Source organism: Salvia hispanica, chromosome 3, assembly GCF_023119035.1.
Source record: "Salvia hispanica cultivar TCC Black 2014 chromosome 3, UniMelb_Shisp_WGS_1.0, whole genome shotgun sequence".
NCBI lineage: Eukaryota > Viridiplantae > Streptophyta > Magnoliopsida > Lamiales > Lamiaceae > Salvia > Salvia hispanica.
In genome coordinates this window covers 6,331,869-6,350,479 of record NC_062967.1, presented here as the reverse complement: position 1 = coordinate 6,350,479, position 18,611 = coordinate 6,331,869, and the positions used below count along the sequence as shown (strand labels likewise).

The 18,611-nt window shown below is 34.9% G+C and overlaps 3 protein-coding genes across 5 annotated transcripts; 2 read left to right on the top strand and 1 right to left on the bottom strand.

The window, feature by feature from the left end:
- Positions 1–2,850: 2,850 nt before the first annotated feature.
- On the bottom strand, positions 2,851–5,428 carry LOC125211597 (ras-related protein RABC2a-like). The gene is made up of 6 exons (XM_048111462.1): positions 5,171–5,428; positions 4,463–4,531; positions 3,725–3,790; positions 3,515–3,636; positions 3,323–3,451; positions 2,851–3,248 (listed from the first exon to the last, which is right to left on the bottom strand). Exons 1-6 carry the CDS (start codon positions 5,319–5,321, stop codon positions 3,141–3,143), a joined length of 645 nt encoding a protein of 214 aa, XP_047967419.1. The 5' UTR covers positions 5,322–5,428; the 3' UTR covers positions 2,851–3,140.
- Positions 5,429–10,491: 5,063 nt separating this feature from the next.
- Positions 10,492–13,278, top strand: LOC125213848 (NAC domain containing protein 50-like). The gene is made up of 4 exons (XM_048114602.1): positions 10,492–10,989; positions 11,441–11,718; positions 11,820–12,005; positions 12,527–13,278. The coding sequence occupies exons 1-4, from the start codon at positions 10,788–10,790 to the stop codon at positions 13,031–13,033; spliced, it is 1,173 nt and encodes a 390-aa protein (XP_047970559.1). The 5' UTR covers positions 10,492–10,787; the 3' UTR covers positions 13,034–13,278.
- Positions 13,279–14,094: 816 nt separating this feature from the next.
- On the top strand, positions 14,095–18,070 carry LOC125213893 (NAC domain-containing protein 78-like). 3 transcript variants are annotated; one of them, XM_048114682.1, is made up of 7 exons: positions 14,095–14,380; positions 14,830–15,107; positions 15,426–15,614; positions 16,322–16,562; positions 16,662–16,849; positions 16,925–17,039; positions 17,155–18,070. In XM_048114682.1, exons 1-7 carry the CDS (start codon positions 14,203–14,205, stop codon positions 17,562–17,564), a joined length of 1,599 nt encoding a protein of 532 aa, XP_047970639.1. In that variant the 5' UTR covers positions 14,095–14,202; the 3' UTR covers positions 17,565–18,070. The 3 variants fall into 3 exon arrangements, with proteins under 3 accessions (XP_047970639.1, XP_047970638.1, XP_047970636.1); XM_048114681.1 differs by having other exon boundaries at positions 16,322–16,849; positions 17,155–17,610; positions 17,736–18,070; XM_048114679.1 differs by having other exon boundaries at positions 16,322–16,849.
- The last annotated feature ends 541 nt before the right edge of the window (positions 18,071–18,611 follow it).

Genomic DNA, 18,611 nt, shown 5'->3' with positions numbered 1-18,611 from the left:
AGTTACAAATTAAATAAACAAAAGAAATCTTAACCAAACAAATATACAACGTCACATCTTCTTCTTCACTCTTCCGTTCATTTCTTCTGCAATCCACTTCCGCTGCAGCCTACGCATCAACCAATTTATTCCTTATTCTCGATCAACTGACGGTCCAACATCAAATTGCATTATCTCGAAATGAAGAAAATGTTGACAACTAAATATCAATTCTCGAAAAAAACTACAAATCTAATACAAATGGCTATAATTTTATGAGTAAATAATTGAATATAAATAATGCTTTGAACAACATGAAATTAATCATGAAACATAATATGATCAAACACTTCCATAACTGGAGTGATTATGGAAAAAGAAAGCTTCCTTGAACTCTTCTTGATTCAGGGGCGCAACTCCAACACTAAGAATTTGCTTCCCCTTCTTTCCTTTGTTTATGGATTCAGTAATGTGTATGATTTTATGGCATCAATATTTATAGGTGACAAATTCTAAGCTTTTCCTTGAAAATGGCTATTTAAAACTATATATTAGGAGCGTTTCTTTTATTAAGAGTAGCGGACCGATTTCATAGAATCATAGGAATTAATTCTCTTAAATTCTAACGGTTGAATTTAAAATTATAATCATATATAGGCGGACTAAGTTGATTACATTTATGGAAATGATATAATTGCTTAATCTGTTATAATTATTAATTGAATCAAAATTATATTCTTTGATTCTGGTAATAAATTGGTTAATTGATTATAATCACGAGTATATATTCGGACGGCTGATTAAAATATGCATTATGCTCTGAATTGTGTTTCATTTTTTTGTTTTTGTTTTTGAATCATCCACCAAACTTCATAAGTTCTCTTATTAGTATTGAACTGCCGTTTATTGCACATTTGTAACGTCCCATTTCAAATACCCCGGTACCCGAAAACTCACAAATATTTGTAATTGCTATATGTAATCTAAATTCATTAGGCAACGGCGTTTATAGCCTAAATCATTTCATGACATTTATTTCATATAAATATTTATTACAGTTACACTTACAACAAATGATCACATAACTTATAATTATTATAGAATAAGGACAAAACTTATATATATTTTCAAAAAAGGTTAAAACTCGCATTTTATATATGTATAGATAATTGAGTAGAACACAATTTCGGTATCCTATTTAATCACATAACCTTTTTTTACATTAATAGTAGTATACTTATAACATATTTGGTAGGGACGATAACTCATCTGAGGATGAAATTTTATGAACAAAAATGTCATTTGATAATGTATCTTGAGTGGTGCAGATTGCAGAAGTTGGAGGGAGCTTACTAGTACATGAATAGTATGCTGTCTTGTGAATGGACATCCACTTACAAATTCTTCAAGAATTCAAACTTACTCCTATAATATTGCAGAATCCGATATGAATGTACTACTCCCTCCGTTTCTTCATAGTTGAGGCGGAACTTTTCGGCACGGAGTTTTAGAAATGAATGATGGGTGTGTTAAATAAATAGATAAAAAAGTAAGAGAGAGGAAACAGTAGAGAGAATAAAGTATAAAGTGAATAAAGTAGAGAAAGTAAAGTAAGATAGAGGAAAAAGTTACCATATAAGGAAACGACTCAACTATGAAGAAACATCCCGAAATGGTAAAATGACTCAACTATGAAGAAACGGAGAGAGTATAATATTGTAGAATCTGACATGAAACATGAAACATCCACAAACAAATTCTTACTGATCTTCAAAAAAATGAGAAATATCTCATTAGTGGACTCTTCTTCTCTTTTGCAAACCTAAGATTTTTTATATAATGCTTGTTGTTAAGTACTCCTATTACATTCAAGTGGAAATGGCATGCAGTAACTAGACTTTCGTTATATAAAGTGATAATACACATTGATTTGTAAAGCAATAAAAGGAGTACATTGCAAGTGTAGTGTGAAATCAAGCACAAATTCCTTGTTCCCAAGTGTGACCCCTAAGTATTCCAGTCATATATTTTATTTAATGAAGTCAGTTGGGTATGATTGTTGAAATAAATACCATCGCTTTTTGCAACCCACCAGTATTGGTGCACGGTTGACCCATACTTGCCCTGATTATACACTTCGAAAGCTTTTTCCTTTGATCCCCACCAAAAATGACAAAAGAATAACGTACCCGGGAAAGAATTCTCACAAAAATCCCAGTGAAAATCTTGGTTAGCATATAAGACGTGATTTCCAGTATCGTCATTTTTAGATGCACGATGAATCATAAGTGGTGCATAATCCGGTGGAAGATTGCTAACGACATAAATAGAATGTTTTTTTGTCAAGAAACATCCATTCACAAAATCTAGAAGAAACAAGGTTTCCACTAGTAAGAATAACAGATGAATCTTGTTCATATTGACTTATTGAGGTTCTCCTCTTCAGATATAGTGATTACATGTTGTTAGTTTTCTTATTTATACTAACTTCTTTTTTTGTTAGAGTTGTTTTTTTCCCACAATATATGGATCTTGGTTGAGGTATTCAATACTGAAATGCGCATATTCGAAATTGGAATCCTCGGCACAATACAAGTTATTGCTACTAATTTTTTTTATAACTCAATTTCGATAGATTATACTTATTGTAATTAAAACAATTAAGTCGAAGTATCGGGCCAGCACAACTAGTTCCGAGCCCACAAGGCCGAAAGGAGTATTCATATAATATCGGGTTGGAATTCTATCAGGACATACTTAGGCCCATGAACTCCTTTGGACCAGTCCACATTTACTAAGAGCAAGCACAAATAAAAATCAACACTGAAAATATTGAAAATAACAAGCACCAACTGCACAAGCAAAGCAATGTGGAAAGAGAAATAGAAGTGATAAATTACTGGGAATCAATATACAAACATATACATTATGATGCATTTGTACAGATATACAAATATGATTCCTTCATGGAACTTTGGGGTGTACAAAACTGCCAGCTTGCAAAAGATTAAACTAATGTAATGAAACAAACTACCTTAAATTTACAAACCACCAAGGGATGATAACTGTTTTATTCCAAAGATTCAGATTATCATCATATTTGAGTCGAAGGGAATCTGCAAAAAAAACCGAGCTAGTTCGAAGCAACGCTGAGTTTTCAACTAGGAGCAGCAATTTCCATTGTCTCCAACTTGCTTTTGCTTCAAAATCTGGTTCTTTACATTTACGGGTGTAGATCCTTTCTCCAGCAAGCTCGGTACGTCCATTATCTGTAGAAAAATAAACGCGCTGGATCGTAAGACAATGAGATGATGGAATTTTCGATTTGATGAATGAAAAGAACCTTAAGCGTGAGGTCCTTGAAACATTGCTTCACGTTTGCTTGAGTCTTGGCACTGCACTCGAAAAACAAGCACTCGTGCTCTTGTGCGAGAGCCATCCCCTCTTCCGTGGTAACAGCCCTCTCGTTTTCCTGAAAACGGCCATCCATCAGCGAGATATGTCGTTTAGAAAGACACATGCATATGTAACTTACCCTATCAACTTTGTTGCCTACTAGTATCTTGATACAATCAGGATCGGTGCAGCAACGCTCTAATTCCTTGACCCAGGTCTTCAATAGGCTTGTAAAGGTCTCTCGTCTAGTTACATCATAGACTGCACAGAGGAATACAGAGTTTATTCGAAATTCTTAATTATCATAAGAGAAAAAGGGCACCAACAACAAAACTAGAGTGTTGCGTACCAAGGATGATACCATGTGCTCCTCGGTAGTATGAACTTATTAATGATCCAAACCTTTCCTGTCCGGCTGCATTGCAATAATGTAATTGTACACGTATGCATGAGTTCTTAACATAGAACGAGTAAAAAAAGATGAATACACGGTTGCCAGTGAACCAGGGGAAGTATGAAAATGACTTCAATTAATGAGTAAGATTAATCTAATTCCATGTCCTATTTTGGTGTACCTAACAAATGCATTTGTAATTAATGATTTGAAACTCTGGCTTCTCAGTCACAAGTTCATCATAGAACTGAAGTGTTTTCTACACAGTTTGGCATATTGATCCCATTAACATAGGAGTATTAATTATGAAATTCATTCTAAATATCTGACAAAATTCAGTGTCTCATTAGTCATTGTATGAAGTTAAATGATCATAAAAATGACCAAAACTTTCAACTAAATTACCAGACCCTATAGAAAAGATACTTCAACCACAAAGCTAAATCCTCACCAACATAAACCTATTGAATCCCAATTTCCCATCCATCCTTATTATTCATAGCAAAGGCATCAATCCTTATTAAACAATATCCAAAACTAACCAAATTTACTTGAAAGGTTCTACCAAACCATCTCCATTCTGATTTGACTGATTGTACTAATTCAAATCAAAATTTAGTCGGAAAAAAAAAAACCATTACCCCAACATTAAGGTTTTTACAATCCACAGTTATAATGAAGGAGGTGTTATACCTGTATCCCAGATTGTAAGTTTCAGTCTTTTTCCAGCAGTGGTTAGCATCTTTATCTTGAAATCTACTCCTGATAATTCAACCACAACAATCAAACATAAACCTACACTAAATCAAATCAAATCAAATCAAATAATCCAAAACAATCACCCAAACTCAAACATGATTTGCCTACCACCTTAAATGATCAAGTTTAAGGCCATAAAACCATATAAAAACTAAGACATCCATCTTCAACAGCCTTCAAAAAACTTCAAAAGTCACAAATTCAGACAAAATTTCCATCATGCCGATGCATATCACAAATATTCCTCATTGAGTAATTCAAGAACAAAACTTTATCATCAAAAACTAAGACATCCAGCTTCAACTGACTTCAAAAAACTTCAAAAGTCATAGGCAAAACAATCACCCAAACTCAAACATGATTTTTCTAACACCACCTTAAATGATCAAGTTTTAGGCCATAAAACCATACAAAAACTAAGACATCCATCTTCACAAATTCAGACAAAATTTCTATCATGCCAATAAATATCAGAAATAGTCCTCATTGAGCAATTCAAGAACCAAACTTTATCATCAAAAATGACCACAACACAAATCCCACAAATTCAGAAGATTCAAGAATCATCAGACATCAAAGGCCAAGATTGTCTAACCTACATAATAAAACTATTAATTCAAACAAAATCACACTCACACATACCAATAGTAGGAGAAAGGTCATGAGGAAACTGCTGACAATTGGAGATGAAACTGAGCAAAAGGCTGCTCTTTCCAACACCGGAGTCCCCAATCAACAGAACCTTAAAAGAGTAATCATAGTTGACGCCGCAGCTACTCTTTCTTGAACCCATTATTCATATATCCCCCCCTTCCAATCACATCACCGTGCCAGCAGCTAAAAAAATCGTTCAAACCAAGAAAAGGAGAATGCCCAAATTAGCAGACAAGGTTGTTGCGAAGGGGTTAAGGTTCTTGCATCATAGCCACTTAGTACAAATGTCTCGTTTTCATTGAGACGGCTGTACATTTGATTGTACACGCGCCGGCACCATGAGAGATCCCTGTGGGTACCCACTTCACGTCGAGTCAATGTCATTTTTCGCGGTATTTTATTTTTTTGGGATTTTGTTTTTTGGGGGAAAAAGTTTGAATCTTGAAAGAGGGCTTCCTTTTGTATAAGCGGAATTTGAAATTGCGTGGGGTCGTAATGAAAAATGTAATCTTGATTTGTTGGTTACCTAATTATTCAAAATGATACCCAATTGCGCAACGCCTAAGATTTCTCGTTTTCAAATTTAAGTGTTGATTGAAAAGGGCTATTTTATAAGTGAATTCTAGAATTATCTATCATTTATTTAAGTGAGTGGATTACTTTTCAGAAAACATTCTTAATGATTTTTATTACATTAAGCGAGCGATAAAGAATAATGGTAGTAGTAGTATTTTGAATTATTCATGGGATTGGAAGATTAAAATCATAGCAGCTGGAGTATTTGGTGCAAGCAATATTATGATAGAGAAATATAAATTGTGCATTAAAAAACCCGTAGTTATGACATTGAAATTGGGGGTGTGGTGATCAACTGCTAATTACAACTAATTTAAAGCCATAGGATTTAAGAAAACATGTGGTCTATAATTTATCATGTATAATTTTCATTTTTATTAATTAAATCGAAAAAGATTAAAAAAAAAGAAACTTCAAATTAATATTATGGATGAAAATGTCAATATAGTGTTCCGAAAATATCAGCACAATGCTTTGAGAATGTCTACACAATGCTTTAAGAATGTTAACTCATTGCTTATATTGACATTGTACATGTATTAGATTGGCATATTTTATATAGTATGTTGACATTTCTGCTTGTACGAAAAAATTTAAAAAAATTAAAAAAATTTGACGTTGGAACATATGTATGTATGATATCGTTGGAATCCTTATGAAATTATCTTTAATTTGATATATGTTATATGAATTTAAAGTTTTGGGATTTCTTTTAAAAGTTAGTTATAACTAAATATGTAGTTAATTGACATTAATACCCTTATTGATATTTTTTTGAATTAATCCTATGGCCTTATTGACGTTTTTCGTTGATCGTATTGACATTTAGGGATTAATGATTTAAGCCATTAATTTGAATATCTAATGGTTATTATTTAGTAGTAGTTAGCAATTAAATTATGGGTTAGCAATATAACACTCTCCGAAATTAGGAGTTGTAAATTATTATTATATACTTTTCCATATGACCGCTTCCAACTAGATATCGCATATAATGCTAATTATTGTTATGAGAAAAACAAATGTAGCAATGAAAATAAAGAAAATTTGTATATTGAGTTGGGCTTTGACGGTAGGAATCCCCTATAACAAACCTAATATAGGCCCAACTTAATTAATAGTTAGCCCATCAAGCAGTCATTGGCCTATCCCACGAAATTATGATTATTTAATTAAGTGATTTTCTTTGATATAAATTTCGTTAACCTAATTTCCATTGTTTAGGCATCAAATAGTCACACCAAATCATGGTATATTCTATATTGGTAGCTATCATAGATACTTGTTACTCTTATGAAGTTGATCGTGATTAACAAGTACTTAACGAATATTGACCAATACGCCTAAAATGTCCTCTTTCTATAGCACGTTAAAGCAGAGTTCTTTATTTCTCAAATCAAAATTGTTATATAAGGAGTAGTAAGTAATTACTACATACGTTGAAATAATAAAGAATCCAATTAATGCATGTAAAGTTAACTATTTTTTGTTTCATGCTTCATCAATCAAGTACTTATTGTGTGTTTGCCATAATTGATTGAATCATCAACCTCTTCCATTATGCGAACTAATAAAATAAAGTTATACGTAGTACTATTTTTTTAGCTTAATTGGTGTGTGCCTATTAAATATAAAAAAGTTACGATATTGTTCTTTATAAAAATTAAAAAAAAGGGGGAAAAATTGTTTTTTATTATCCTCACTAAAATATTGCATGCGTAGCAAGAAAAATCTTTGGATGATTGGATCCAAAAACAGATGTGATGTGGTATTGAACTATTGATAGCAAAAAAAAGCGTGCATTTCAATTATTTATTGTCCAATGGAAAATGCAATTGCACCGACCTTGTATTACCTCTCCCAGAAGGAAAGGCAACCCAATAAATTCAGAAATATAAATACACATTATAACAATAAAATATATATGTCATATTAAAAGTGATAAATAATACTCCTGCTACTAGGAATAGGATAAGTGAGAGTAACACTTTTCAAAATGAACTTGGAATATTAAAGTAAGGCGGCCGTACGCCACAGTAATATTTGACTAGTGCTTCACACGTGCGAGATTCACTCGTGCACGAGTTTAACTTCACGAATCTGTATCCCTAATTATTTTAGTTTGTATTGACACGTTGATATATATTTTAACATGATTTTCAGTATTTTACGTTTTCTTAATAAGATTTTTTTTGAAATAAAAAAATACTGTACTCCACAAATTAAACTTAAAATCAAATGTATAGTGAACAGGCCGAACCAAAACTAGTACTCCACAAAACATTCAATTGGAATGTATGAAAATATCAATAATTTTTACGGTTGCTACAAACAATTGAGATATCAGTCGCATACATTTATATATAGAAAAAAAATTAAAAAATGAGTGTATGATATTGAGGAGAGGTTTCTTAACGGATGGGCAATGAATTGCTTTACTTGTACTCAATTCTTTTTTAACAGCCATCCTTATTTATTTCTCATTGGATTTGTTCTTGCATGTTGACTCACATGCATATGTCCCTTTCCTTTCTGGGCCCCACTTGTCAGCATATTCAACTTTTTTTTGATATTCTTCCATTTTCTATGAATAGAAAATGTACAGTATACATTTTAACATACGTATGGATCTTGTATGGGTCTTAAATTACTGCTCCAACAGTATTCGGAGAGCGTGATAATACTGTACATTCTTTTTCTGTATTTGAAGTATTTTATTCAATTGATACAACGGCTCTACATACACACGCACAATTATAGTAAGTGAGAGAGAAAATTTCTCTTTACATCTTTTTTAAATAACAATTTTAAAATAATACAAAATTTAATATATAAAAAATATTGATGGATGTATTGTTGTTAAGAAATGAGTCTTTATCTCATTAGAAAGATTAAATTTTTCTAAAATAAAAATTGTATATTTTTATTTTTAAAAGACTAACCAAAATATATATAGTTGTTATTTTTAAGAATAAATTACATGAATAACATCTGAACTTTGAGGTTTGCACATAAATATTCTGTGAAACTTAAAAATATTGCTTTTATAGTTTTTATGTGCAAATCTCAAAGTGTAAATATTGCTTTTATAGCTTACTTTATTTTTGAAAGATGAATAAAATAATATAATTTCGATCTAAATTAGCTGAAATTAAATTTTAGCATAGATTTTTGTGATCAAACTCCACCACTTCCCAAGTAAAATACTCCAAATAATTCCGATTGAAATCAACTTGGCTAATTAACCAACAAATGAATATGGTTGCAATTTTTTCGCATGAGTTTTCTTTAAGTCACATCAGATTTAAGTTGAACAAGTAAATTAGAACTCAACAAACAATGAAAAGATAACAATCTGAGTGTATGGCTGTCATCTTTGCAGAGGTAGTCACATGAGGAGAGAGCCAAATTGGACCCCAAATATAGAAAAGCCAGTCATGTTTGGATATTGTGATGCAACAATATTGAAAATTTGTTGAATCACAGTGTGTAAAAATGTCATTTCCCTTTATATATAGTGTTGCAGATAGCTTAAGCAAAGTGGTACTATCATCTGTGTGTCTAATTCTCACATGGAAAAATGATAAAGTTTTGTTTGTTTTTCAAGAAAAAAGTCAAAGAAGTATTGCTGCTTTGCTTATCTGAATCTACTTTTTGAGTTGCAAGTAACATGTTTCAATAGGAGGGTCAACTTTGGTTTCTTGCTTTGAAGTTTTTATGAAGTGGTAATCTTACTTTTTTATTTTGTCATGTTATAATAATCTCAATGAATTTGATTTGTATGAATGTTGGGAGTTATCTTTTTAGTGTTATATACTTATATTATTGATGTTTTAGTTAATTATCTTTTTAATCTCAATATTTTATAGATTTGTTATACTATATATTGTTGATGTGATAGATAAAGATGTAAATGGATAATGAAATGCCAACCATAAGGGTGAATGAAGCACCGTTGTTTTAGTTTATCATCTTATTAGAAAATAGAGAAAAGATTTAGCAATTAAAAAAAGACAACACAATTTATTATATGCACATGATATTCATTAAAATGATTATAACATTTATAATAGATTATTGAAGGATAACTTCTTAGAGTTTTCTACAGGAAATGATAAGAACAAAAACCTATCTAAAACCCACTAATAAGTTGCTTACATTATTTTTACGTACATGGTATGAATGAACAATTTTATTTTATTATATTGGTATATGATTGTTCATGTATTGTTTTGCGGCATATCGATCTTTTAAGTTCTTAATTGTTATTTCATGTGAGATGTGTTGTATCAATTTTAATTAATATATATAGTAATGGATGTTTTTGACAAACTACTTTGTAAACCTATAGTATCGTGTCATGATCTTTTAAAAAAACATAATGGTGCCACACAAAAATGATTGGTGTCACTATTTACCCACTTGGAATATTTATAACATTAATCTCTCATAACACCACTTATCCAGCCACCAATGTTTATCACAACCACAAGCACATTCTACAGCAAAAACTGAATTCCTTCTTTCTCACAAGTCACAACAAAGTACTACTGATTTAACGAAATTATTGCGCTTTTTATTAGACAAATATTTAGAACTAATTTTGACATTTATTCAGTTTATTGTATTTATTCAAGAAATAAACAAGAAGGGGGGCCGAAGAGAGAGAGACGCTTCAGCCAAAAGCAAGCAAAAACTCATGGACAAAAATAAATAAAATAAAAAGAAAAACAATGTACAACAGCTAAGCCGAACGCACTGCCCTCTCTTCTCAACTTCTCCCTTTCCGATTTTTCGATTTCCGTGTCAAGCAAGCATCCACTCTCCTGCATTTCTTAACCCATGGGCAATAACCAAACCCCAACTCAATAAATCCCCCTTTTTCTTGCCTTCTAATCTTCTTCCTCACCCACTTTATCCTCCAATTGATTCGATTCTCCTCGATGAGTTTGTGTTGAGTTTGCGGGAGCACCATCACTCCACTTTACCCACCCTTTTTCTTCTTCTCTTTCTATTCTACCTGCGGGAAATGGGACAGGAGGTGGCGGTTGTGGCCACGGCTGCCGGAGCAGCGCCGTCTCCGACCTCTCTGGCGCCGGGCTTCAGGTTCCACCCCACCGATGAGGAGCTCGTCAGGTACTACCTCCGGAGGAAAGCTTGCGGGAAGCCGTTCCGCTTCGAAGCTGTTATTGAGATCGATGTCTACAAATCTGAGCCCTGGGAGCTTGCTGGTATATCGTAAATGCTAATTTTTTAAAATTCGTAGCCTCCTTCTTTATAATTTGTTGCTTTGTATGTTTGGTTGATTGTTGAAGAGGTTTGGTGGAGTATCTTTTATGTAGCGTTGTGGTGGCGCAGCTTCTTTTCCTTTTCCTTTTTTTTAAAAAAAATAATTAGATCGATTTTTTTTACTGGTTTAGCTTGTGGAGTATGTGGTGTATGTAAATTTCAGTTTTGATTTGCTGATTATTTGGTTGGAGATTTTGGGGTTTGCATAGTCTTTTTATCTGTTGAAGCAAGTAAGCTATGAAGTGAAGTGCAAGAAAACTATAAAAAGTTGTATGAACTTTGAAAAGGCTGTGGTTGAATTCAAGAGAGGATATTAATGTGGATCTGTTTGTTTCAAAACTTGATTGTTGATTTTCTTCAACTGATGTGAGTTTTTTTTTTGCTTTGGATAAGATTACTCGTCTCTGAAGACTCGAGATCTCGAGTGGTACTTCTTCAGCCCCGTGGATAGGAAGTACGGGAATGGGTCTCGGCTGAATCGTGCCACGGGTAAGGGGTATTGGAAGGCGACCGGAAAGGATAGAGCGGTGCGCCATAAGAGTCTTACCATAGGTATGAAGAAGACGTTGGTGTTCCATAGCGGGCGGGCGCCTGATGGAAAGCGGACCAACTGGGTGATGCACGAGTATAGGCTCTGCGATTCAGAACTGGAACGGGCTGGAGTGACACAGGTGTGCTAGTTATATGGAGTATGATTTAGCCTATGAATCTCTCTACTTGCAAAGTTGTGGAATCTTGAGATTAATTCTGCTTTGTTGCTTTGTGAGGAAAGGATGCGTTTGTGCTGTGTAGAATCTTCCAAAAGAGCGGCCTAGGACCCCCCAATGGGGACCGGTACGCCCCTTTTGTCGAAGAAGAATGGGATGAAGATGCAGTGGTGGTGGTGCCTGGGGGAGATACCGAAGATGATGTGGTGAATGGTGATGAAGCACGAGTCGAGTGTACTGATCTCGATCAGGTGTGTTTTGCTTGTGGTTGTTTGCTGTAATGCTTCCTATTTCGGATTACATCACCACTGGCGTGATTGGTTCCGTACTTCCGTAGTTAATGCTCGATATTTAAAGGTTAAAGTATTTTTTGACTTAGCCATATACTCAATTTGATAATTGCATTTGATCTAACGTGTTAATGCAGAAAGATGCAATTATTTAGTTCAAGGCTTTTGTGTCTTTCCAAAATTGAAATAGTTTACAAGTCATGAAACTGATTTTCTTCTTTATACAATAAAAAATGCGCCATTTCTTCCCTTTTCGACTAATAAACCAGTAGAAAACGCCTAAGAATGGTGTATTTCTAAGCGGGCTAAATGTTTGGTTTACGTAGATTTCTTGTATTGTACGTCTTCTAGCTCTTTTGATTGCTCGTGGATTAACCTATTCATAGTCTTCTTGCATAATGGATCGAAACTTTTTATCATTACTATTTATCGAGTTGAGTTGTGATGAGCATGAGCTTGCTAAGCCTCGAATGTGTTGACAGGACACTCCGCCTCTAACGATGGCTCCTCCCCAGACTGAGAACACGACTGGGATGCAGTCTCTTCCGTTTTTGTGCAAGAGGGAGAGATCAGAAGAAGACCCCGAGCCACTCTCTTTAGCTCAGAGCAAACGGGGGAAGCCTGACGAAAATCCCAACTCGAGCCACGCTAATGGATCCGAAGATTCCACCACGACCAGCCAGGATCCTTGTACAGTGATGATGACGACAAATTTTACCTCCGGACTACTGGACTTTCCTCTATTCGAGCCCAAAGAGAGCCAGCAGCCCGCGAGCACACTAGCATTCGACTCCTCCAACCTAGAGAAGTCGGTGCCACCTGGGTACCTGAAATTTATCAGCAACCTAGAGAACGAGATTATGAACGTCTCTATGGAGCGGGAGACCTTGAAGATTGAGGTGATGAGAGCCCAAGCAATGATCAACATTCTTCAATCACGGGTCGAGCTAGTGACCAAAGAAAACGAGGAGCTACGGAGACGTGCCTAGGCGGTATCGGCATGTAATTTTCTTTGTTGGGGCCGGATTCCATCTCCATTGCATCAGAACTGAATTCTGTGTTCTGTTCTTGATGGGGGAGATGAGTAGTGGGTGTCGAGAGAGATTTTTGCCTCTGTATTATGTACTGTGAACTCTCCTAGTTTGGTGCGGACGACCTATGAATCTGTCGAAAATTCTCCTCCCTTTGTTTCAATAAACGATGATGTTTAGAATCTCACAGCTTCCGTTTTTCCTGTCTTCTCTCCCAGTTTGTTTCTCTTCCATCCAAAAAGTCGAATTTGCGTTACCAACTAGAATGAATTATCATTATTGATTTTCTTTAACAAAAAACCGCTAATTTTCTTTAACAAAAAACCGCTAATTAAATAATGGTACATCGATTTTGATCAGTTCTAAATATTTCTATAAACTTGAAAATTGAATCATAATAATATGACTTTTGAGTTTAAGTTCATTTTCAATAATTCCTAACTGATTAAGTGTATTTGTATTATTTAATTCCCGTACTTAATATTTTTCAAGAAGCTATGAGAACCAGAGATTCGATTTTCCGTTCAAGTATCGGTATTATTCATTGATCGTGTACTGAAATAAAATCCTATTAGAGATATTAAAATCGTCATATAATATTTAAAGCCAGTTGTAGAAATATGATTGTTAATCAATTAGGTTAGGTTCGAGCTCATAATGTTCACATTGAATATCCAACTTCATATAAATAAGTTTCCTAATTATAATCTAAATATTTTTAAAAATACATAAATTGTGAATGATAACTTCTCAATTTAATTTATACTAGCATAACAAAAACTTTCAAAAAAGTTCCAACATTTGAAAATGTGACATAATCATGTGTTTTTTTCCATGTTGCTCCGTATTTGAAAAACTAAAAACTGTTGTTTATAAACCCGAATAAAATTCGGATCCTCGGTGGCGACCCGTACCCGAAAGAAACTCAAGCGGCGCTGCCGTCAGCTCTAAACCCGAAAAAAATTCGGATCATCGAGATTTTTCCATTTATATAAATACTTTATGAGCATCTTCTTCATCGCCTATTCAAGTAGAGACTCCTTTTACATTTATATATATAGCTCACGCATCCTTCATTCCAACCCCAATTCTCAACCCTAAATCTTGGCCAATTGACGACTTTTTTAATGGAGATCGCCGTGAAGAAGAATTCCTTCAATACGCTGGAGCCTGGATTCCGTTTCCACCCCACCGACGAGGAATTGGTGCGCTACTATCTGCGCCGGAAGGTCTGCGGCAGAGGCTTCCGCTTCCGTGCGATCTCTGATATCGATATCTACAAGGCCGAGCCTTGGGATCTTCCAAGTACGCGTTTCTCCCATTTCTCTTTTCTTTTTCCTCGTCTCTACTTGAATTTTCGTTTGGGATGATTGAATTTAGAGTCGTAGATTCATTTCACGTCACTGGACTTCCTTTTCCTCGAAGAAGAGTCCTAATTTGTTTTTTAGAAGATTTCTACTGATTTGTCTGTTCACTAGGATTTGATTTCCAGTTGATGCGTTTTATACTGAGGTATTGTTGGACTAATCGCCGTTGAATTTTGATCTGAATCGCAGATCGTGTTGTGTCAATTCTGATCTCGAATTTCAGTTGTTGTTGTCATTCCAAATTTCTTGAAGGGCTTATTTGATACAGCTATTAACATTACGTGCTAAAGATGGATTTATGATTTTTATTGCGGACACTAGTCTTGTTGGTTAAATTTGTGTGTGTATAAATTCAAGCCTTATAGTAGTAATCTTTGGCGCATGTAGGCTTCTCGAAGCTGAAGACTAGAGATCTGGAATGGTATTTCTTCAGCGTGCTGGATAGGAAATATGGTAATGGAGCAAGGACTAACAGAGCCACTGAAAAAGGGTATTGGAAGACTACTGGGAAGGACAGGGCTGTCTACCACAGAGGGCAGATTGTTGGGATGAAGAAGACTCTTGTATATCATATTGGACGTGCTCCGAAGGGACAGAGAACCAACTGGGTTATGCACGAGTACAGACTCACTGACTTGGAGTTGGAGAGAGCTGGCATTCATCAGGTAGAATGTCACATTTTTACAGCATAAAATTTTCACTTACAATGTGAATGAAATAAAAATAATTGGGGTAGGTTTGAACTTTGGAAGAGTGAACATGATATGGGAACTGGTGGTGTAATTTATGCTACAAAAGTTTTGTATTCTATCAGGTGTATTATCGATTTTCCATCCACTAAGCATAGTATAGGATCACTCACATTTCTGTCTATATAGAAAACTGGATAGATGATTCACCTGGTGTGAATGTTGTAATAATTTTTCATGATCTTAGAACCGTTGACCTTTTATTTGCTGACGGTATGTACTTTTGTGGAAAAGGATGCGTTTGTGCTCTGCCGTGTCTTCCAGAAGAGTGGCTCTGGGCCAAAGAATGGTGAGCAGTACGGAGCACCATTTGTGGAAGAAGAATGGCTCGGTGATGACTCAGACTTGATTCCAAAAGCAGAGGCTGCAGAGGAGGTTGACTTTGGGGATGATGCTTATTTGGACGGCGATGATCTTGAGCAGGTTTGTACACGCCATTGATATTTTGTCAAATTTGTTGCCTCAGATTCTTTCTGATGAAAAAATGTGTATAAAAGCATGGATCTATGAGGGTATAAAAGATGTATTTTTTGGGATTTACTGGATTTGAAACTTAGAACTGTCAAGAACCGTATGATTTTTATATAATTTGCCTTGGAAGCTTGCGATCAGCTGTTTCCTTAACAATCTTGGGGAGTTGGGGTAGCATTCTTGGGAAAAAAATGCAGATGAAAAATTTCCATGAAGGAACTTAACAATATCTTTTAGATTATTTTGCAAATGATGTGGTCGAAGAGTAATGTAGGATTTTATAGTGAGATTAATCCTGGTGCTGCTTTAGCTTTTGCTACAGTGAATAGGAACTTAAACATAATAGTATTAGTTATTTGTCTTGTGCAACATCTTTTTATATAAGAGTAACCAAAACTTGGATTTGATGTAATGAATTTGATAATCATGTTCCCATGTGTAAACAGTTTTTCATTGTACACATTCTTGATTATTATTTAAATTTATAGTAACAATTACTGCATTTTGTGTTCTTCTTTAAGTTGAATAAGATTATATAATGATCTGTCTCCATCCTTAAAATACTCAATACAGTAAAACTTTATCTTGTAAGAAGCTCTGTTACGTGATAGTGTTATTTTCCGGGTCATATGCATTTGACTAATAGTTTTTGGTGCCAGATCCTTCGATCAGATAATCCATCTGCCGATTCTCCTCTTCAATCGAATTGTCAGCCGACAGATGGCAGCAGCTTTGTTGAGGAAACTGCAGAGTCCGTGGATGATGGCCCTAAGCTCTTATTGAGTGCTGGTGACCAGTATTGTGAACCTGAGCAGCATGAGGAGAATAACTTGTATGATATACCTGCTCCATTTGATATGGATGTAAGAGCAGTCAAACATGAATTCATTGGTGAATCCAGTAAGTCGGAGTATTCTGATGATTTGGATTTCTTACTTGATGAACCATTCCAAGAGAATCCACCAGATCTGCCATATGGTAATGCAAGCTTCATTGAAGGTAGTGCAAGCTTCATTGAAGGCAGTGATCTATCACATCCCATTGAAGGTAATACCTCTCCTGCCAGCACGCTTGAGGAATTCTTTTCGTTCTACGATGCCAGTATCGGCAACTCCCAAGACTTTGCATATGATTCCTTAGCAATGATAGAGGACCTTCTTCCTTGTGAACCGCTGCTTCCTTCTGAGGTAATATTACTCCCAATTCATTGAGTTTCTGTGCTCTTTTGGAACTAAGTGATCTAACTCATACTATCATGACAGGAACCAGAAGTTGGTGGAGAGCAACCTACTTTACCCAGTGCACAACCTCTCAACAACAATAATGGTGACGCTGGATCATCATCTGATAAGCTCGACTCCTCCACATATGAATCAGGTACCAAAATATTCCCTTCTTTTGACAACTACTGTATTTACTGCCAAGCCCTGGCGTCACTGGTATATTCTTACGAATGATTAGCTCTAAACTAACTGGCTCTCATGCGTAACAGATTTCCAATATCCATTCCTCAAACAGGCCAGCCAGATGTTGGGCAGCATGCCTGCTCCACCAGCCTTGGCTGCCGAGTTTCCTTCAAAAGGTGCTGTGCATCGTCTCAATTCTCTGTCACAACCTTCTACTTCAGTTCATGTCACTGCGGGCATGATTCAGATAAGAAATTTGTCTGCGGATGGAAATGGAGTAGACAAGTTACTAAGCAAGCCCACAAGCCTCAACATTGTTCTTTCGTTTGGCTATTCTCGAGGTGAGGATGGTTCTGCTCGTCTGGAATCAAGCGTAAGTCTACTTCCGGGGAAGACAATGACATTGCTCTCAAGGGAATGGTTCTACTTCATGTTCTTCTTGATCCTTTTGCTATCCATCAGCTGCAAGATAGGGAGCTGTATATGTGCAAATTAGTCTTTTCAGGGAAACTCCATGCCCGCTAACACTCTAATACCATCGCGTAAGCAAAGATCTCATCCGCATACTCATCGGATGCCGTGAGATTTGCTTTTGTCGAAACAGATGTTTAGTATGAATAGAATTTTCAATCTTGAAGCAATGTGATTGGAATCTATCATGCTGCAGTTAATGTTGTTGAAGTTATTGCTGGACTAAGTTGTGAATTACCACACACGACCTCTGCTGTCGCGACGTCATGGGTGGTTCTAAGGTGTTCCGGTCGGTTTCAGCTTGTGATTTTATGTGTCATCTTTGGACTCAATAACGGCGTCTTGAGTTTGGAAGTCTAGATCTGTTGAAACCTTGAGGTTCATTGGCGCCCTTTTTTTTTTGGAAAATGGATTGACCCTCTATTTATAGTTTCATATATTATCTTCTTCAACTTGCAATTTCCACGCCCATATTGTAGTTGAGATAAAATAAAATACTACACATCATTATTTCATTTTATTTTACTTGCACGCTCTATTCTCTAAAATGGTACTCCCTCTGTTCTATAGAAATATGCTTAATTTTCTTTTTTGCTCGTATCATAGAAATATTTTCTCTTTTACTTTTATCATTTATGGGTTTCATCATTTACTAGTACTATATTATTTCAACTACTTTTTTTCTTTTTCTTTTATTTTATCAATTATAATGCATTAAAACTTATGTTATTTTCAATTATCGTATTTCTATTCGACAGATGGAGTAAAAAAATATCCTTATTCCATTATTGTTTTAAACCAAAATTTCTTTATATTTTTTGAATTTCTATTTGACTTTGTAACGTTGGTTCATAATTCTTGACGGACTCATTCTTTATTTATATTTGTGTGCATTGATAATACATCTTATTTTATTATATTTTATTCTGACTCTTCCAACAATGACAATGAAAAACTTTTTAAGTTTAGAGAATACTGAATAGAGTGTGCAAGTGACAATTCATGTTCGAAAATCATAAATATTTAGAAGATTCCCCATGCTCTTCCTAAAAACTCCCTAACTTCTGCCACA